We start from the raw sequence: 18,986 nt of genomic DNA on the forward strand, positions 1-18,986 counted from the left end.
AAACATCTCGGCCTCATGCCACGGCAAGCTCAGATACCCACACACAGTATTCATCCCTTCCTTTACACCAGTTCCTCCTCCTCCCTTGTTTTCCTCCCTCTGTACAGTACAGCAAAGCAGAAAGCCACACCTAAAGTCCCACTAACCAAGCTGAAGGCTTTCTCCCTGCCAGTGCCTTTTTTGGGGATAAGCTGTCACTTTAAACTTGCCAGCGGCTGCTGTGTTTAAGGTCTTTGCCTTCTTTTCTCCCACCTTCCTCCAAAGTAACTTCTTGCTGAACCTCTCATACTTCCTCCATTTCAGCATGACTTTTAGGGAGTCAATGGGCATTTCAGCTACTGAAAAAACTATCTGCAAATCCAAAATAATTCATCGTAGAATGATTTTTATTTTTATCAACAGTTGCTGTACCAGCAGGACTCTGGGAAACTTCTAATAATTTGTTATCAACAGAGGCTTTTGTTTGTGCTATCACAGCATGTATAACATGGCTTTGATCTGAAGTATGGTTGAAGCTGCTATGAAAGTGCTGTAAGACTACCATTCCGCAAGACTAAAAAATAGATAAAGGAGGGAGATATATTTTCTTGACAGATTTGTGTGCATTTCCTGGCAAGAATGAAAAGTAATTAGCAGTGGAACAAGACACAAATTCTCTTTAAATGAGGTAATTTTTTTCCTCACCGTCACAAAGTATAGGAGCGCTTCATGTTAACTGCTTCTTAAAGAGGCCTTGAAAAGTAAATGTAAAAATGTGATACAGTGCCTAAGAGAAAACTTAAAAACCCTACATGCTCTTCTAGCACAGATAGCACAATTTTTAAACGGAACATCCCCTTTCCACTTACTCCTTTTCCCCTTCCTCTTCCTTCAGGCACTGGAGCTGGATCCAACCTCATGCGAACTACAAAAGCATATGAAACAGAGGACTGTGAAGTCATCTAGACTGTATTCTTGTCCTAAGGCAGGATCAACTGCATCGAGCCCATTTCTATCAGACGTTTATCTGTCTTGCTTTTTAAAATGTCCACTGATGGAAACTCCACAGTCTATTATAAAGTGATCCCTTCCAGTGCGTCAGATAGTTTCCTTGGGTCTAAACTACATCACCCTTGAGAGACTTACGTCTGCTGCTATCCACAGAGAAACAAGATTGCTTTATTTTCTCCTTCTCTGCAGTGATGTGAAACAAGGCTTGTTTTCCTCTGGACTCTGTTCAGTAGGTCAACATCCTCCTTTAATTTTCAGATCCCAAACAGGACACTCAATTACAGTCAAGACCTTATCAAAGCTGGAGCGGACGATAATTCTGCATACTACAGATGGTGGTCCCATTTATATCTTCTAATTCTAAGACAATGTTGCTTTTTTCCTGGTGTTAGTGAGTGGTCTGTTAGCAAACAAAATACATACAAATTCCGCTGTACAGACCTATAGGAAGTGCCATTCCACATTAGCTCACCTTAGCTTGTGAGTCAAAAAATGGAGCTTTGCAAACGGTAAGGGGCATGAACGCAGAGTGTTGCTGTAGAGGGATGGTGGCAAGTACCGCAATGGTGGGGGCAGGGAGGGGAGCAGAACCTGAGAATGATCATCTGAAGTCTTACTACCCCTCCACTCAGTCAGGTTGGACTTTCCTGATTTATATGAGCTGAGCACTGTGGAAGGCAATTACTGACCACCCTGCACTTACAACTTTTATGTACCTAAATATTTTCTTACTTCTGTGGTTCTTCAGACCCACAGGTCCTAGAATATTTTTAAAAACTACTTTGCTTATGGCTATCTTCTCTTGACTTTTGTTTCAACAGGAGCTTAGAAATTAAAGAAACTGATTATTTACTCACTTAAGGGATGGGGTTGTGATTTAACTCTGTTGCACATTTGACAGCAGTCACATTTTTTAGGTGTAAGTCATCTGCAGAGAACTTTCTTTTTATTACAGGTTATAATTTTGGGGCTACGTTTTATGGAAGCATATATTCTTCAAAGGGAATCTCAGAGTAAGACCCCAGGTATCTGAAATACCCAGATTTTTATTTAATAACAGGTATGGGCAAAGCCCTACTGCACAGGTTTCTCACTACTTGCCAGCAGTACAGCCCTGTCTGAAGGGTATGAGATCACAGGCAATTCATGCAACACCTAAATTGTGCTGCTTTATCTGTGCTTCTGATCACAACTGTTTCTAAGGTTTGATCTCAATAGCAAAATCTCCATTACGGGTGATTTGTTAGACTTTCAAATTTACATCAGGAGCCTAAGGGAAAAAGCTGAAATGGAAATTTAATTCATATTTCATAAGCAATTAAATAGTTAGAAATTTATAAAAGAAGCTTACAAGTTTTGAGTCTGTTGCTGTGTCTCTCAGATCCATGGGAAAATGCTTAATTTAAATTCACACATCTTGCACAGATCAGCTATTGAGGTATTTTAACCGACTGTAATTTTAGGTTAATGACTACTTGCAATAATAACATTGAAAAATTATCTGATGTCTAGTGCATATTTTTGCTCTCAGAGGAATGCGTGCTCTACGAAACTTAAAAAATGGTCCACTATGATTTTTAGAAAAATATTAATCTATATGATTACCTAGGTAGATAAAATCAATTAAAGGCATTAATTAAATATGGGTACTGATACAGCAATATGCTATCCAGCTGAATTAAACATTACTTATGAAACCATCTAGAGCAAATATTTGAAGGGATTTGTGCAACCCATCTCAATCCTAGCTTCCTCAGGACAAAGACAGTTCAAGTACACATTTGGTGAATGTAGTGCACCGAGGTAAGAAAGAGCCGTGAAGAAGTCAGGTTAACTTGCTGCAAAGTTGGCAGCATTCAGCAAAACAGTCCTCAGGGCTGTGTTACCTTTCTGACTGTATCTGAGAAGGACAAGCTAGTAGTGTCATCCGCTCAGCATGCCGTTTTGTTAGACTTACTCATTTCTGTTTGCAGCCTGAGCAGTTTTTATCCAGCCTTGCCTCTCTTACCCTACACAGTTGGACTGGCAATCGAGGCATTTCATTTTTATGGCTTTTTCTTTGGTAGAATCATATATTCCTGCTCTCTCACAGTCAGGTTATGAGAAACCAGTGGAACATCGACCTTAGCTAGCCCATTTCTACATCAAACTTAAGGTATGAGCTCCGATCTGTAGGGCACATCATAGGCCCTGACTCAACAGGCACGCAGACTCACTGCACCGAGACAGTAAGAAGGCACCTGGTCTGTCCTGCTGAAGAAACTGGGAAAGCTCAGCAGCATGCCCTCAGGTACACGCTTGAAAGTCTTGCTGAGGTAAGTCTTAGGCAAGCTATGCCTTAGATGGTGTTTCAAAGACTGTTTATACCATCACGCTTTTCCAAAGCAGTTCTTATTTCAGTGGCTGTCCCACCAGTGGCCTACCTGATACGATAGTTGCCTGCCGAGGGCAGAGCACATTTGCCAGCAAGATATGTTACGAAAAATACTTAAATCAAGGCATTTCTCTGACAGTGAAGTCATTCCTGTGGCATTGCAGCTCTTTTGGAAAACTATCATCAAACAAGCTGTCCGTGAGCAACTGAACAGGTTACTAGTGTTAAACTGGAGGTCTAATACAAAAATGAAGGAGGAGAGAGAAAGTAACAGGCACACTGCTACACAAGAACCGGTAGGAAAACTTAACAAATAAGAACTTGCTAAGACTGGCATGAATACAAAAGCAGCCCATGACGCTTGGGTTAACCTGCATGTGCGATCATAGGTGTACAAGCCCATTTTGGACTGTAAGATCCAGTCGCTGGTTTCTGGTTTTACTAAATGACTATTAGGATTTGGAAAATCCTTGGTGTAACTTCAACTTGTAGATTTTTAGAAAGGAAATTACTCTTTTCTGGATGACAGAACAGACTCAACATCCACATCACTTCAGCGGACAGGGGAAAAGTGGGTATATTGTCTGAACAAAACCTGGAAATTACTAAAACCGAAGGTCACAGCAATCTTAAAACCAGACAACTGAAGACAGAGAAAGCTCAAGGACAGGGTATTTTGTACTGTCCAGGACTCCAAGAGCTAGCAGCTCTCATAGAATACCAACTCACTAATAGAAATCTGACTCCTCCTTTCCAGGAAAGGATTTATTTTATCTATCATGAAGGGCTGCCTTTATATTCTATAGGAGAAAACTGTGCCTTTGCTGAATACGAGCACAGCACAAAATGCCTGCTGGCATAGTTTTGTTTTGTATCTCACATTTATTCGCCCCTCAGGAAAACTGAGCACAGTAACTAACTCCATTAATCACTTCACATCAAGCTGGAAATACGAATAGCTTAAAACCATCACAACACATCCTATTGATTGTTTACATTGGCAATGGAGTAATTTTCCATATATAAGATCCCCTCTCTAGTACCATCTACGAACATTCCTTTAGCCCACGCTCGGCGAGTCCTTACCTCACTGAACGAAACTGAGTGAACTACAAACTAAACTCGGTCAAATGCACGGGGACTAGAAAGCAAGTCAACTCTCTTTAAGAATGACGTCATGTGACCTCTTAATGCAATTTCTCTGTGCTTCTGCCTCCTCTCTGGGAAGATCTCAGACCTTTAGGAGGATGGGTATAGGAGATGGGACACTCGTTCCCGTCAAGAAGAGCATTATATGTCCCCCAAAGTTTTGGAAACTGGTTGCTGTTATGGCCTCACTGGACTTGAAATTTAAACCAGCAGTATCTAAAAATACTTTATCCAGTACTTCCTCGGGGTGCAGAGCCACCTTCATATCACCACGTTGACTTCCACAGTCTTGAGCAGAAAAAAGTTGCATAGACTGAAGATTATTTATCCTTTTTAGAACAAAGGAATCAGAAGAGAAGGAACTGCTAATCTGAAATAACGTTCTGTATCATGTACATCGGATCTCATGAATTTGATTCAAAATGAGTGTTAACTTGGAAAAGGACCAACGGGAGCCCCAAACTCTCCTGAGTAATAGCCTAAATAAATGTATTTTCTAGAAATTAAACTTTGCTTTCTTAATGAACACATTTTGCAGAGATGAGTTATTGGTATTGTTAATTCAAATTACCAGTTGATGCTCCTTGCAAAAGAGCAGTCTCTTTTGAGAATTTATTGTAAAACAAAATAGTAGACAAAGATGCATGTTATTTGTTTGTTTGCCCCACAAGGATGTATCATTAATGTGTTTGTAAGAGCTAATACGTGTGGCCCCAAAATTACATCTGTGGCATCATTATAAAAAGTGCTTACTGTACTGCCATATAATTAGATTCCCTATGCTGAATATATTATTCCAAAGCTGTCAGAAGAAAAATTACAGACCTTGTGTAACTCCACAGGAGTTGGTGACATGATTTCTTTCATTTCTTGCTTAATTTTTCTCAAAGCCATGGACTTTCTCCCCACATCTGATGGCAATGTGTTGCTACGAGTAGCTTGACTGTAATGTGGCCTTACAGTACTTCTTTCCTGGAAGCTGGCCTGTCTTCCCAGCTGGTTACGAGGTTGTGGGTTTTCGTGATTCAAACTCATTGTACTTCCTGACATAATTGTGGCCTGAAGTATTAATGAACAGGTTATTTTTTAACACAGAATGTGCATTAAATAAGTGGTTAATTCGTAACATTAAGAAAAACATCTCTATTATTTGTTAAAACACAATCACTCAGGGCACAGCAAAAGGCAAGAGGATAGATGTTCAATCTGCTTGCAAGTCACTATAAAATAAAGGACCACAACAAAACACAACAGTAACAGAACCCTATGGGCAAAAGTTTTCAGATGGCATTTCAAACTAAAATACCGAGCACTAGAATGGCTATGCTTGTAAGCTAGTCCCCTGGCAGACTGAAGAGTGTGTAGTATAATTGCTTGTTTTAAAAATATTTTACATGTAAATAAAATGACATTTAAATTGCGGCACAACGGCATTTTTTGGAATTTGAGCTACAGGAAGGCATTTACAATTCAGACTGTGCGTGCAAGGTAAAAAAATGTGAGTCAGCAGAATATGCAGGCAGCTCTAGAGCCAGCACTGGCAAAGGGCATGCCCAGATACCGCCCAGGCTGGGGAAAGCTCAGTGCAGGTAAGCTCGCTGCCTGGAAAGAAACTGTGCATAACATCTAAGTGCAAGAGTAACTGCCTCAACTTGGCACTAATACTTCAGAGACATCAGCCCCTGTCTTACTGCTGGTTTTTTAATCTCAGTAAAAGCTAGCCTTTTATGTTAGATGGAGGAATACATGGAGGGTGAAATCTTGAAAGATGAGGACGGGAGTCATCCCATCCACTGGGTGGAACGGATTGCTGTGAAAAGTGCCCGTGCACAGCAAGGAGCCTTCTTCCTTGTGAAAGACTTTCTGCTCTGGGGAATGGGAGGCAAATGCACTTCAGCGCAGTCACCATACAGAAGTGCCACTGCTGGGGTAGGATACACTGAATTTCCTGCTTATTCTCCCTGGTGCCGATGGACAAGTAGAAAGGGAAATTAAAAGGCCATAACCTGAACTCGGAGTGGGACAGGATGCAGGCAGCCTGCTAGAAAATGAGAAGTAAAAAGGAAGGGGGAAAAAGTATGGGGAAAGCAGGCACGTAAGTGTTTGCTTCTGACCGGCGAGCATGTCTGTCATCCTTCTTTCTCCCAGCTCCAGCACTAATTTCACTACAAGATAACATACTGTAGCCTTAAGCAGTCTCTCTTGTGCTCAGTAAGGACTGATACTACTGCCTGACAGAGCAGAAGCATCCAGAGGACTTGGCAAACAACAGTCTTCTTTGCTCTTTGGCTGAAGACCTTGAAATGAAAAACGGTAAGGAGTCCTTGACTACGCAGTGGCACTTCATAAAATAGAGGCATCGCCATTCTCGGCATCCTGTCATACCGAATGAGTCTTGCTTTCTTTTCAGAGCTGGGGGTTGTGCAACAACGCAATGCTATAAATGATACAGCACCTGCAGTTCTGAATTTCACTTTTGTGAAAAGCTGAGGAAAATTCAATGTGTAGAAGTAACTGAATTCTGGTCAGCATGAATGATCTATTTCCATTTTGGAATTATCTATTTCCATATCCTTTTATTGTGCTCTGAATACTGAAAATTGCAAGAGAAGCCTGTGGTACTGAACCATATCTAACTATGGAATTAAACCAGTATAACATTTTCTCCTGCATTTGTCTGGTTTGCAATAACAAATAGATGAGAATCACATTTTGCTACCCGTACATGCAATACAAAAGCCATAAATCTGAGGGAGTAAATTAATCTGTACTGAAAAACTTTCACCCAGTTATGCCACTCACATTCCTCCTGGCTGCTAAAGGACTTCATATAACATAAAAATGAAAATGAGATTCTGCCAGTTTTGCAGCTCCAGGAATTTAAAAGAACATAAAAGAAAATATTTTAGGACCTTTCACTCTGTAGCTTTAAGTGGCAGTATAATCTTTATTGTTCTGATTAGACAATTTAGAGAAAAGGTGATTAGAAAAATAAAGACTCAAAGTTACTCTGCCTCTGTTCCCTTCCCCCACTACCCCCTTTCACAATGTAACACAAAGTATGGTTAGGAATTAACTTCAGGATGAAATGTGAAAATTGGTTACATAGTGAAGAAACCACTGTATAACGAACATTCCTCACATTGGCAGCTTTTTTTTTGCAGAGCGGTAAGATTATATGTAAACGTTTTGAAAAGCTGATTTTCTTTTATGTTCATCTTAATCAAATTAAGTTTCCATTTAAAAGAAAATCTACAACATGCTAAGAAAAGCTGCATAAAGCGTCTGTCAGAGAATGGGATGCATTGCTGCGGGAAGGTTATGCCCACATAAGAAGTTCTGTGCCATTTGCTGCCTCTGCAGACAGCATCAATGGTTATGCACAGCAGAAGCTGCAAGTCAAAAGCTCTGTGGTGAATATGTTTCTAGAATTTTGGTTGCATTGTACAAAAGAAAACAGCTCTGGTTAGGGGTGGGGGAGGCAGCTGCACAAGCAAAAATATAAAGGTAAAGGGTAGGTACCAAGAGAGTCATGTTTCTCAAACACAGACGCCTGTCAGCCTTGTCCTGTGGAGAGGGGTTAAAGCTTTTAAATGAGTTGGTGTGATTAGTGCAACTTAAAAGAAAAAAAGGAGAAAATAAAATGAATGTAAACCAAACCAAAACCATTATATTTCTCTACAATTGGAAAGAAAGGTTAAGATTGTTCTACCTCTAGTTCCCTCAGAATTCCTGACTGGCCACAGGTCTCTAAATCCTCCAGAGCCTGAGACCAGAAATTTTCCTCCTGGTCAGCCTCGGTGTTATCGTGGGTACCTGCGAAGCTAGATTTACAATGAGAGGTTAAAAAAATGTGGACTTTTTGTCCCTCAGAAAATATATCTTACACACATGCCTTGCCACAGATTGCAACTTGAATGACAGAACGTTACGGCAGGAGAGTGGGGAAGAGCTGCTGATCAGGAGAGGCTGGATGGACAAGCAGAGCACACGACAGACAAGTCTTCTCATAACCTGGCAGTCGCTAGCAGCTGGCAGGATCTGAGGGTCAAGTTATTCAGTAAGGAGATAAACGGATTCCAAGAACAATTCAATACACCTTTTTACTGGATTGAAACCGGGACCTCCCTATGAAAATTAACACACCAACAGCTGTGTGCAGAGCTGCTCCGTGCAACAGATGTTTGCAATAAAACCTTTCAACCTCACAGACTTCTTGCAGGGAATATGAAAAGAACCCTCAAACAGCATTTTGCAGCAGAGGGATGTGGTGCTTTTTACCTGATTCCTTCAGCCTAAGCTGCACTTACTGTTATCAACTGAAGCCCACCTGACTGCCGTCATATAAACTGCCCCAGTCGTTTCGTACACAAGCACAGAGAAATTTCCAGGGATGCAACTGTCTTGCATGGAGACTTAGCTCTCTGATATTTCATAAACGCACTGAAGCCATATTACTAGCACTCCTGAACAAGATGTTGGTGACAGCGATGCTGATGAAGTTGCCCAGCAAGAGAGGTCTGATAAAAACAGCAACTCTGGACTGCAGCAACACATCCCAAAACAACACCATTACAGCGGATGCGTGTGTGTGGAGGAAGCACGAGTCTTTTGCTGTCTTAGTAAGGGCAATCAGCTCAACGAGGCTTCACACAAGCATCCGAGCTGCTGCATGGGAGGGGGCTGATTATGTGAAAGGTACAGGGGGAGGATGGGGGAGGATGAGGAAGGAAAACGAGAAATTGCCCTTCTGGTGGCAGCAAGCTGTTACTTTGGAGCAGCTGCCCACAAGTGCAGCTAGTGGTGCTTAACAGCACATAACCAGAGCAAAGGCTATTATGGAAGCATCTAAGGCCTTGCTTGACAATGTATTACTGAGAACAGCATGAAGGTAACACTGTTAATAGAAAAGTTTTTAAGTAGGAGAACAACCCAGCACAACAGAGGACAGCTTGACTGCTTCACACACAGCATACTCTGCCTCAGAGACGCTTGCTTACAGCTACGATCAGTCAAGCAGACAACAGCCAGCCGTTTCAATCCCTTATTGCAATGATTCTCCACCTAGTATCAGTGTCTCTTCCCAGATATTGCAATAGGTACAGCAGTGGTGATAATCCCCACCCTGATACCACAGATGCAATTCCTCCCAGGCAAGATAAGAAAGTATTTAAAACATGGCTTTAGAAAGATCCTTGACTTCTGAAATTGGCTCTTTCACTAAACCTGAGTAGTTGTTTTAACAGCCAATGCTAAACGTAGACTAATTTATCCATTATAATACCTTTCTTTAGATTGCATACTAATATTATAATATAAAATGGAACTTGCGTGAATGAACAGGATTATTTGAAACGATTGTCTGTGACAGCAAAGACTGCATTTCCTAGAACTGGAGGTCCATTTCTTCTCTGACTTCTGTGAAATCTGAAATCATGAGGCCTGTATGTCTGGACCTCTTGTTAGCTCAAGCAATTTCTTTTTCTGCCCTCACCACTTTTGCCTTTTCTCTGAGCCTTGTCTCCTGGTGTGTGAAATGCTCAACTTTTGCATTTCCATTACAGCCATGTGAATAAACTGATTTGTAGCTCAGCTACCGCATCAGAAAAAAAAAAAGGTACCAAAATAATTTCTCATCTAGATGGCTTTTTTTCCTATAACCTGAGAGATTGATTTTATGTCATGTGAAATACTGTTTGAGAATATATTTGTTTTTCTGATTCTTATTCAAAGAGACATCAGAAATCTAGATGCATAAAAACGCTGAAGGAGAGGTAGAGGGACAGATATGAAGACACAGGTGCCTATGATTTGGTGCTTAATGTCATACGAACAATTTTTTTTTTTTTAGTTCAGGAGGTGGTAGGATGTTCTATGATCTGGCGGACTCATTCCTTTAAGTACTGTTACAATGTTCAAAAAATTTTCCCTGGAGCAGAAACTAAGACTTGTTCTACTTGCCAGTGATTGGTAGACACCAGGCTACAGAGACGTTTAAGCTCTCTGGTTTCGTTAGCTTGCCAACTGAAATTTCATTGTCACTGAATGGCATGTTAATGATGTGTTTTCTGCTTTCACCCTGTTTTTCTCCTTTATCTCATTTCAACTGTTTTCCTTTCTTCCCCTGCCCCCGCCCAGCTGGATCTTATTCTTTGTTCTCTTACCTGGCAGTATTCCACTCTTCCAGCTGTCCTCCACTTTTTCTTTGCCCACCAGAGGCACCTTTCCACATCTTGCTCTCTTTCTTCATACCCCTGATGCTCTCTCCCCCTGCTCTTTCTACAGAAGTTTGCTTTAGATGGTTTTCTTGATTCTCTCCCAGTGTCTCTGCCTCCTTCTGTTGCCACATATTCTTCGAAGCTGTGCTACACAAAATAAAGGTAAGAAAAAATTACTTTTTAGTGTCAGAGAAGAAGAAAAGTTGCTTAGCTAGAGGCAGAGAAGAGGTGGTTTTCTGAGGATTCCTGTAACAGCCTACAAAACCAGACATGCCCTTCTCAAATACTCCAGCACTCGGTATAGGAAAACATCAGGTGTGGCATAATCCATTTTACGGGGTTAAAATAATAATTATTTTAATTTGTGCCATAACTCTCAGGTGTAAGTCACATTGACAAGTAGAACAAGAGTCTTTAATGTGCATACTTTCTGTTGAACAGTGCTTTAAAATTGTAGTAAATACATGCTTTTCATTTAGAAGATTCTGTATTTTACAATCCAGTTTCCCAGTTCACTGCTTATCAACTTTGTAGCGTATTATTATGTAACTGCAAAACCAGCAGGTGCTCTGAATCTATGACTGCATCTCACCTGGGAAACAAAACATGGGTTTTAACTGTGGATAAAGATGCTGCTATTGAATTAAAGCTATTAACTTACCAAGATCGGGAAGTATGAAGAAAACTATGGTCATTTCCTTTATTAAATATTGTCCACCACTAGCCTATGAAAACTTCTAGTATGCTTCGGGCCAGTAGGGATCAAAGGAGCTGGATACAGACCGTGGGTTCACCCTTGCCCAGATCTTAGCTATCATCTTGCCAGACTTGTCTCCAGACAAAATGCCACTGGGCAATATACTGTATCAGAGGATCTGTCATTCAGATTCTGAAAAGCAGCACCGGCACTAAAGTTTTGCCTTGATTTGTATTTCAAAAGTAACAGACTGGACCTTATGGATTTACTTATCCAGTATATTTATACAGGAACCAAAAAGGTTTTCTTTAGTACTAAACTTTAATTTCTCACAGACTGGGATTTCAGGCTCATTGTGCTGCTACACCAGGAAACTGTATTTCTAATGAAGGGCATGCATGTTTGCAAGTCCTGAGGATGGGTACAAAGAGCACAGAAATCTTTCCAACTGTGATGCCTGTCTTCCCTTGTCTTCGGAAGAACTGTTCTTTGGCAGGAACTACCCAAGTCTCTGCAGTGGTTCCACTGCCGGATCATCCTTAGAATAGAGAATAAAAGTCTTTCATTATCTCCAAGCATTGTCAGCTAAGCATTTTTCCCTCAGGAAGTTCTTTTGCCTGCAGAGCAATTCACTGAAAAGGAGATTTACTTCTTGTAAGAGGAGGAATGAATGCATAGCAAACTACCATAGCTTTGGACAAGATATTTCTGCCTGGATCACTTTGTTCTCCAACTGAATCACTGCAGATGTCTCAAGCATTTATGGAAGCAGACTGTAATTTCTGCTTCTTTGCTCAAATCAAAATGAAGAGGTTTCATGGAAGACAAAAGATTAACATACCAGTTGTCTTTAGCCACTTCATTTGTAGGTTTATTTTTGTGGAGTGGAAAACCGAGCAGGGTTTTTCTGAAGTTTACCCAGGGGAACGCCATAGTTTTTTTGTTTGTTTATTCTTAAGAGATAAAGGCTGTGGGTTTTTGTCTGAAGTAACTCAAAATAAATCATGATCTTCCATAAACATCACTAATCTACCCTAGTAAGCTTCATGAAATACTGTATGTCATATTTAAAGGAAGAGCTGTTACGGCTGCGTTAGAAAAACGTAATTTCATTCCAGACAGTAAGTGTTCACTTTTGAGGCACTACTGCAGCTGCAAATCAGAAAACAGAAGCTCGCATGGGAACTTACCTGCTTGCAGTAGGACGGTCCCATTCGTCATCGCTCAGCCCTGCATCATGAAATGGGTGGTTTCGTGGTTTGCTTGGAGGGGACAAACTAGTCTGTTTAGAACTCCTCCATTCATAGGCATTGAAGCTGTATCCTGAAGCCTGATAGCTGTGTCCTAAAAAGATGAATTATACATTCATGGCACTGTATATGTTGTAACGACAGAAAAGCAAATCTCTGAAGCTGGGTTCTCTAGAACTTGGATGAGGACTTACGATTGTTACCTTTTTTGGGGCAGTAGCAGTCAGATTATTTATGACCTAAACTATGCCTGGAATTAGGTGTGCTCTAGAGCTTCTGTGGAAGTCCATTGAAAGCAAAATCTTAAATATATCTAACACTGTTTACATCTCAGCTCCTTCTGATATTTAGTTCTAGATATCTTCACAATTCATCGATTTCCAATTTGACATCATACATTGAATACCAGTGAATAAATCACGTGTTATGGATGTGATACGTGGTCATGTGCAACATGTCCAAAGTTAAATCTAAGCTATTAAGAAAATTGCACTTCTGACCTATTGAAAAAAGAGTTTGCAAGGATGCATTAAAAAAACCCATCAACTTGACTTTTCAGATGACTAGCAAGAAAGGTTTTTCCTCCTCCTGGTAACTTTCTCAAGTTTGGAAGCAATGCAGCCAAAAATTAAGTGACTTATTAGTGTCAATTATGCACAATACCACCAACCTGCAGAACAGCTACCTAGATGCAAAAGTTGGCATGGTGCAGAGGCTCCTGAGTGACCACTAACCGGAGTAATGCCAGAACAGGAAGGAGGGCAGCTGTCTCGGCACCACTGAGGCAATAACACTGAGGCACTGTTAATACAAACACAAGACTGTGCTGTCACAGCCTGAGCTGCCCTGCACAAAGGCCAACACGGGAATCTCTGTGTGCTTGCTCCTTTGTGGAAGTGGGACTTGCACTTAAGAGCTACTGGTTTTCGCTAGGACTCCGACAATGGGGAAAAGGCCCATCACATGGTGGGCACACATGCCTAGGACTAATTATACCCTTGGAACGTTCACCTCACAGGAAGTGATTCCTCTACCAGCCATTTCCAGGTATCTCAAGGCTGTGTAAGTGGCATCAGACAGCCTTTATATCTGAAGAGTTTATTTCTGGGCGCTTTTATCATACAAGCAGAACTGGTATTAGTTCAATAGTATTTCTATAACTGAATTAAGTGTAATTTGAATTCCAAGTAGGAACCAGACAGTCTGGCTTCCAAGTAATGTATCAGGAAGAACACATGGATTGACTTGTCACAAGCTGATGCTGATCTGGTAAACAAAATCCATTATGGTAGAGCTGCTATATATGTATTTCATCTTGACATATTCTTTTTCTAGCTCTATTGTTGGTGTTTTCTGAGTGCATATTGGATTGAGAAGTTCTATTTTGTTGATGACTAACAAATATCACTGCCATCATCTCTTTAGAGAGAGCAGTTTGCTTCCATAAATCAGTCTAGACCTGTATCCCTCAAATCCCACATAACTACAGACTTGTGTGCATTTTCCAGCTAATTGGCAGTCGTTAATGTACTCTCAGATTCTAGGAAGGGTTTTGGTCATGAAAATGTGACTGCCGTGTGGGGAAGGCTCCAGATTTGTAAGGCAGACACAATAGACAAAGGCACAAACTGGGGTATTAATTCAAGGAGAGAAAAGACTGCTCACCAGCGTTAAATTAGTAACTAATAGGATAAAGCATTATCTGGTGCTCCAGAAACATTCCCCAGACTCCTCAACTTGCTTAGCCTGTGCTTATGCCAAGAAAAGTTTGGAGAGAAGCCAAACTCAACTTGACAGGTCAAGACAGAATGAACTTTAATAGAAATGTGGGTCACATTAGTACCACAGCAAGGGATAAGGCGCAAATCTGATTACACTCAGGCTGTTTAGCAGAAGTGTCATGTAGCCAGCCAAGTCTGGGCTGATTTTTCAAAGGAGTCAATAAAAAATCTGCTTTGAGATACTGGTTTAGTTCTGGCATCGTATCTGAACCATCAGGACTTCTGAAAGCAAAGGGCTTTGTTCCTTTCCACAGTTGAGCAATTTGCTCCAAATATCACCAATTCATCCAGGAAATGAAAACTTTCATTTTGGTACTTTTTCAGCAATCCTTCTCCTTAGAACTTAAAAATACCAGAAGAAAAACTAACTTGACTTATTCTGATAAACTAACCAAAACAGCTGAAAAGAGAAAAGGGGAAAAATTAATCCCAACTCTAATTCCAGTGAAATACAAATTACACAGGGGAATATAGCCCAATACCATTGAGTACTAAATAAAATGTTCTATGTGACAGTAAATTAAAAATAAAATGTAGAAAACAGGAGTTATAGTTAAATGCATTGAGACTGTCTTGTTTAAATAAGTTTTGATGCTAAATATATACAGTAAGGCTAAGAAATACTTAAAAATTAACGAACAGAAAAAAATGGCCACTAGTAGTGACATCAGCTGCTACTTGATCTCGGGTAGCTCAGCAGATTTCAAAGGAAGTGTTCTGCTTTCCAGAAGAAACTGCCACTGTTATCACTGAGCAGACACATTAGAGAACAGCAATGAAGTAATCAGCACAGAACTTCAGTCTACATGGGAAATCTGCTGGGCAGAGGCTTGTTTCAGTTCTCTGTGTAAGGGTAACAAACCAGCTGTCCAGGAGCTGCTACCCATGCTCCTGAAAAGCAACACGAAGAAACAGAGAAATAAAATTGAAAGAATGTGTGCAACTGGAGTGAGCGAGAAAAAAATCAAGGTAAGTATCTACCCATCCAAATACCTGCCAGAGAGTAGGAATACCCGTTTTATTATGGAAATAAATGTTTTAAAGAGTTAAACAAAACACTGAAGCTGTGTGGAAGTTATATATTTCTTGTTATCCAGAATATTACAAGATGCCTGTGTCCCTCACTGCCTGAATAAATGAGACTTACAAATTAAAATGAGATTATTTGAAAATCCTATCTAAAAAAAGTCAAACAAGTACAAAATTTATCATTAAGGAAAACCATGTCTTTAAATAGAATGGTTGTTTTTGAGAGCTGAAATTAGATGTTAATGCTGCAGGAATGAGGAAGAAGCAAAAGACTTACAAATCATAAGCAACACCTAACATTCCTCCTTCAGCAGTTTATAATAAATCTGTTGTCAGTTAAAAATTACTGCATATGGGCATCAAATTCATGAACATCTTCAGTGTGTTCTATGTCTTGCACTGATCTGTACTTGAAGGATAAACTCATTTAGTTGTGGATGAGCTATGGACTGGGCTATTCAGATGTCAGTAAAGCTAACAAAAACCTGTTAATGTATTGATAAATGCTTCATAACACACCACATTGCCATGAAAGAATGAATCTGAGGCCAGCCAAGTGTAAGAAATCACACTGCCCAGTGAGGAGTGTGGTCATAATAAGACATCAGCACATTACAGAGTACAAGGTTTAATGCTGGTACAGATAAAGTTCTCTTTAAGGCAAAGGAAGGTCAACCATGAAGGCAATAATTTCTGCTTTGAATATCGAATGCATTCTTGATGGTACCTTGATTTCCAAAGCTGGTATCAATACCAGAGCCATCCCACGACTCTACTGCACTGTCAACACTTGGGACTGTAGTGGAATAGAAGTCTGAGAGTTTGCCAGATTTCTGTGCAGCAGAGGTTTCATCTTCAGCATCGCTCAGTTCACTTATGTGACCCACAGGGACAGAAAATTTCTTGGGACTGGTAGCTGAACAGGATTGTAAAAAAAAAAAAAAAGAGTGGTGGTGGTCATTCTTTTGCTGCAGTTCTAGGAATATGCTTCCGACTACTGACATTGATGCTTTTCCAGGCATGGCCTAAATGCTTGTTAATCTGTAACAACACATGCATTAGAGACCACTGATGCTACTCTTGGCCATACTCACCATCTGTCTGCTTCTTGATTTTCAAGGTGACAGTTTCTCCTGCCATCTGTAATAAATGAATGGCTTCACTCAAAGGTTTTCCTTTCAGACTGCTACTATTTATTGCTAGGATTCTGTCTCCTATGTGAATTGCTCCAGTCCTACATTGAGAGAGAGAAGTAAAACATTGAGAAGAGAGCATAAAAAGCAACAAAGGCAATTTCTTTGCATATTTGGAGCATGAAAGTCTCATCTTCCTGTCTTTCATTTTGCTTTTATAGCTGTGTTACAGAGTAATTCTTTTGCTAGAAACGCTTAAAGCAAGTCACCTTTGTTGTAGTGACAACAGCAGAGCTGAGGCATGGAGATGTGGATTTCTGTGTTTCTGCAGCAGTTGAGTTAATCACCTATGGATGATATTCATTGCAGCCCACCTGTTTAAGAGCAATCTCAGACAGCTCAGTAAGTTCTGAAATGAGTCAAGTTTCTAGAAGTCTCACAACAGAACAGACAATGGCAGTGTGAGCATATAACTAGCTATTTCACCAATGGGGCTTTCAGGATGGATCACATTGAGAGAAGAAAATAGATTCTCTTTGTGTAAATGCACTGTTTATTCTGGCTGTGCACAGTATCATGTCTTGTGTGCTGTAAGTTCTCTTTGAAACTAACACCAAAGGCACCAGTTGCAATAACTCCACCTATCTTAGAAATAACAGGCAATAGAAGACCTCAGCATTATCATTATTCTCTATCCATCACTTACCACGAGGCGCATTTCTGCTCCCCGGATAATGCTTGCTATGGTGCATGCAAGTGCACATACAGATGCAATGCATGTATACAATAAGTTCAGATAAACCTAGACATGCGAAGAGCCTATTGTACTGTACAAGGCTATTGCTTTTTAAAGGCTGCTAAAATGTTCCTGTGACTGACTAGTTGATTGAGGAGTCTTTCCTAGGTGATTTAGAATAAGGACCACAATCCTTGGCTCTGTGTTGTATACTATGCACAAGAACATCCTATTAAGATACTGCTCATGCTCCTGAACTTGGCAATGATCAAAAAACACCAGCAAAAAGATTATAAACTCAGATTTGAAGAATTATAAAAACCAAATTGCTAAACCATGAAAATTAGCATCTTCAGGTAAACAAATAAATCTTTATCTTGACAAAAAGAACATTGAAAAATAATTTGTTTTCCAGGTTACCTTTCAGCTAATCCTCCTTTTGTAAGGCTGGAAATGATTATGGGATCAAATGGCTCTTCAGTACCAGAGATTGTAATTCCAAGAGGCCCACCATAGCGCTTGAGCTCAACAGTGTAAATAATTGCTCCAGAGCTCTCCTGCTCATCTGCAATAAATGCCAAGGGGATGCAATTGGTTTCTTATGAAAGAGGGAATGAAAAAAATAGCACATTCAGTCTAGTGATGGTAATCAAACAACATTTTCAAAGGATTATATTTCACATACACTTCTTAATTATATTCTACTGGATTATTTTGAAAAGAAAAAAAAATCCCTGTTGTGCAGGTTTTTTTAATTGCCAAAAACCTGATTACATTGAAATCAATAGAAAAACTCCCCTCATCCTATTAAGACTAAATTTTACTCTGTTTAAAATCTTTGTATCATCTTTCATATTAAAATGTCACTTCAAGCTATTTTGTTACAGAATCACAGAATGGTTGAGGTTGGAAGGGACCTCTGGAGCTCATCTCATCCACCCCCCCTGCCCAAGCTGGTTGCCCAGGACCGTGTCCAGATGGCTTTTGAATATCTCCAAGGATGGAGGCTCCACAACATCTTTGGTTAACCTGTGCCAGCGCTTGGTCACTCTCACAGTGAAAAAGTGTTTCCTGATATTCAGGAAGAACCTCCTGTGTTTCATTTTGTAACCATTGCTTCTTGTTTTGTCACTGGGCACTACTGAAAAGAGCCTGGCTCCATCTGCTTTACATCCTCCCTTCAGTTATTTATATACATATATATAATAATAATGTATATATTTTTATTATATGTATATATTACGTTATATTAGCCTTTTATTCTCCAGGCTAAACTGTCCCAGCTCTCCCAGCCTTTCCTCATAGGAGAGATGCTCTAGCCCTTCATCATCCTTGTGGCCCTTTGCTAGACCTGATCCACTATGTTCGTGTCTCTCTCGTACTGGGGAGCCCAGGACTGGGCCCAGCACACCAGGCGTGTCTCACCAGTGCTGAGCAGAGGGGAAGGATCACCTCCCTCAGCCTGCTGGCACCGCTCTGCTTGATGCAGCCCAGGAGGCTGCTGGCCGCCTTTGCTGCAAGGGCACAGTATTAGAGAACAGACAAGTTATTAAAATTGTATAAATAACGGTACTCATCTGTTTCTTGAACTGAATGGAAGGTATTTAGAACCAAAGATAATTCAAAAGT

The 18,986-nt window shown here is 40.4% G+C and overlaps 2 protein-coding genes across 9 annotated transcripts in view; one reads left to right on the plus strand and one right to left on the minus strand.

The window, feature by feature from the left end:
• Positions 1–1,370, plus strand: part of HELB (DNA helicase B) — a 72,972-nt gene extending 71,602 nt beyond the window's left edge. Inside the window, exon 14 of the transcript XR_008732631.1 lies at positions 875–1,370. The gene's annotated coding sequence lies outside the window, so the exon portion shown is untranslated. The remainder of the gene's footprint in view (positions 1–874) is intronic.
• Positions 1–18,986, minus strand: part of GRIP1 (glutamate receptor interacting protein 1) — a 328,966-nt gene that overhangs the window by 4,348 nt on the left and 305,632 nt on the right. For 5 of the 8 annotated variants that reach the window (XM_055712779.1, XM_055712778.1, XM_027809456.2 and 2 more), the window contains 7 exons: positions 17,778–17,922; positions 16,583–16,722; positions 16,216–16,404; positions 12,619–12,772; positions 10,678–10,878; positions 8,226–8,337; positions 5,339–5,572 (listed from right to left, as the gene is read on the minus strand). In XM_055712779.1, the coding sequence (XP_055568754.1) occupies positions 5,339–5,572; positions 8,226–8,337; positions 10,678–10,878; positions 12,619–12,772; positions 16,216–16,404; positions 16,583–16,722; positions 17,778–17,922 (1,175 nt within the window). Of the gene's footprint in view, positions 1–5,338; positions 5,573–8,035; positions 8,081–8,225; positions 8,338–10,677; positions 10,879–12,618; positions 12,773–16,215; positions 16,405–16,582; positions 16,723–17,777; positions 17,923–18,986 lie in introns of all 8 variants that reach the window. The other 3 variants (XM_014284078.3, XM_027809715.2, XM_055712781.1) reach the window with 2 other exon arrangements.

The sequence above is a fragment of the Falco cherrug genome, chromosome 5 (assembly GCF_023634085.1).
Source record: "Falco cherrug isolate bFalChe1 chromosome 5, bFalChe1.pri, whole genome shotgun sequence".
Taxonomy (NCBI): domain Eukaryota; kingdom Metazoa; phylum Chordata; class Aves; order Falconiformes; family Falconidae; genus Falco; species Falco cherrug.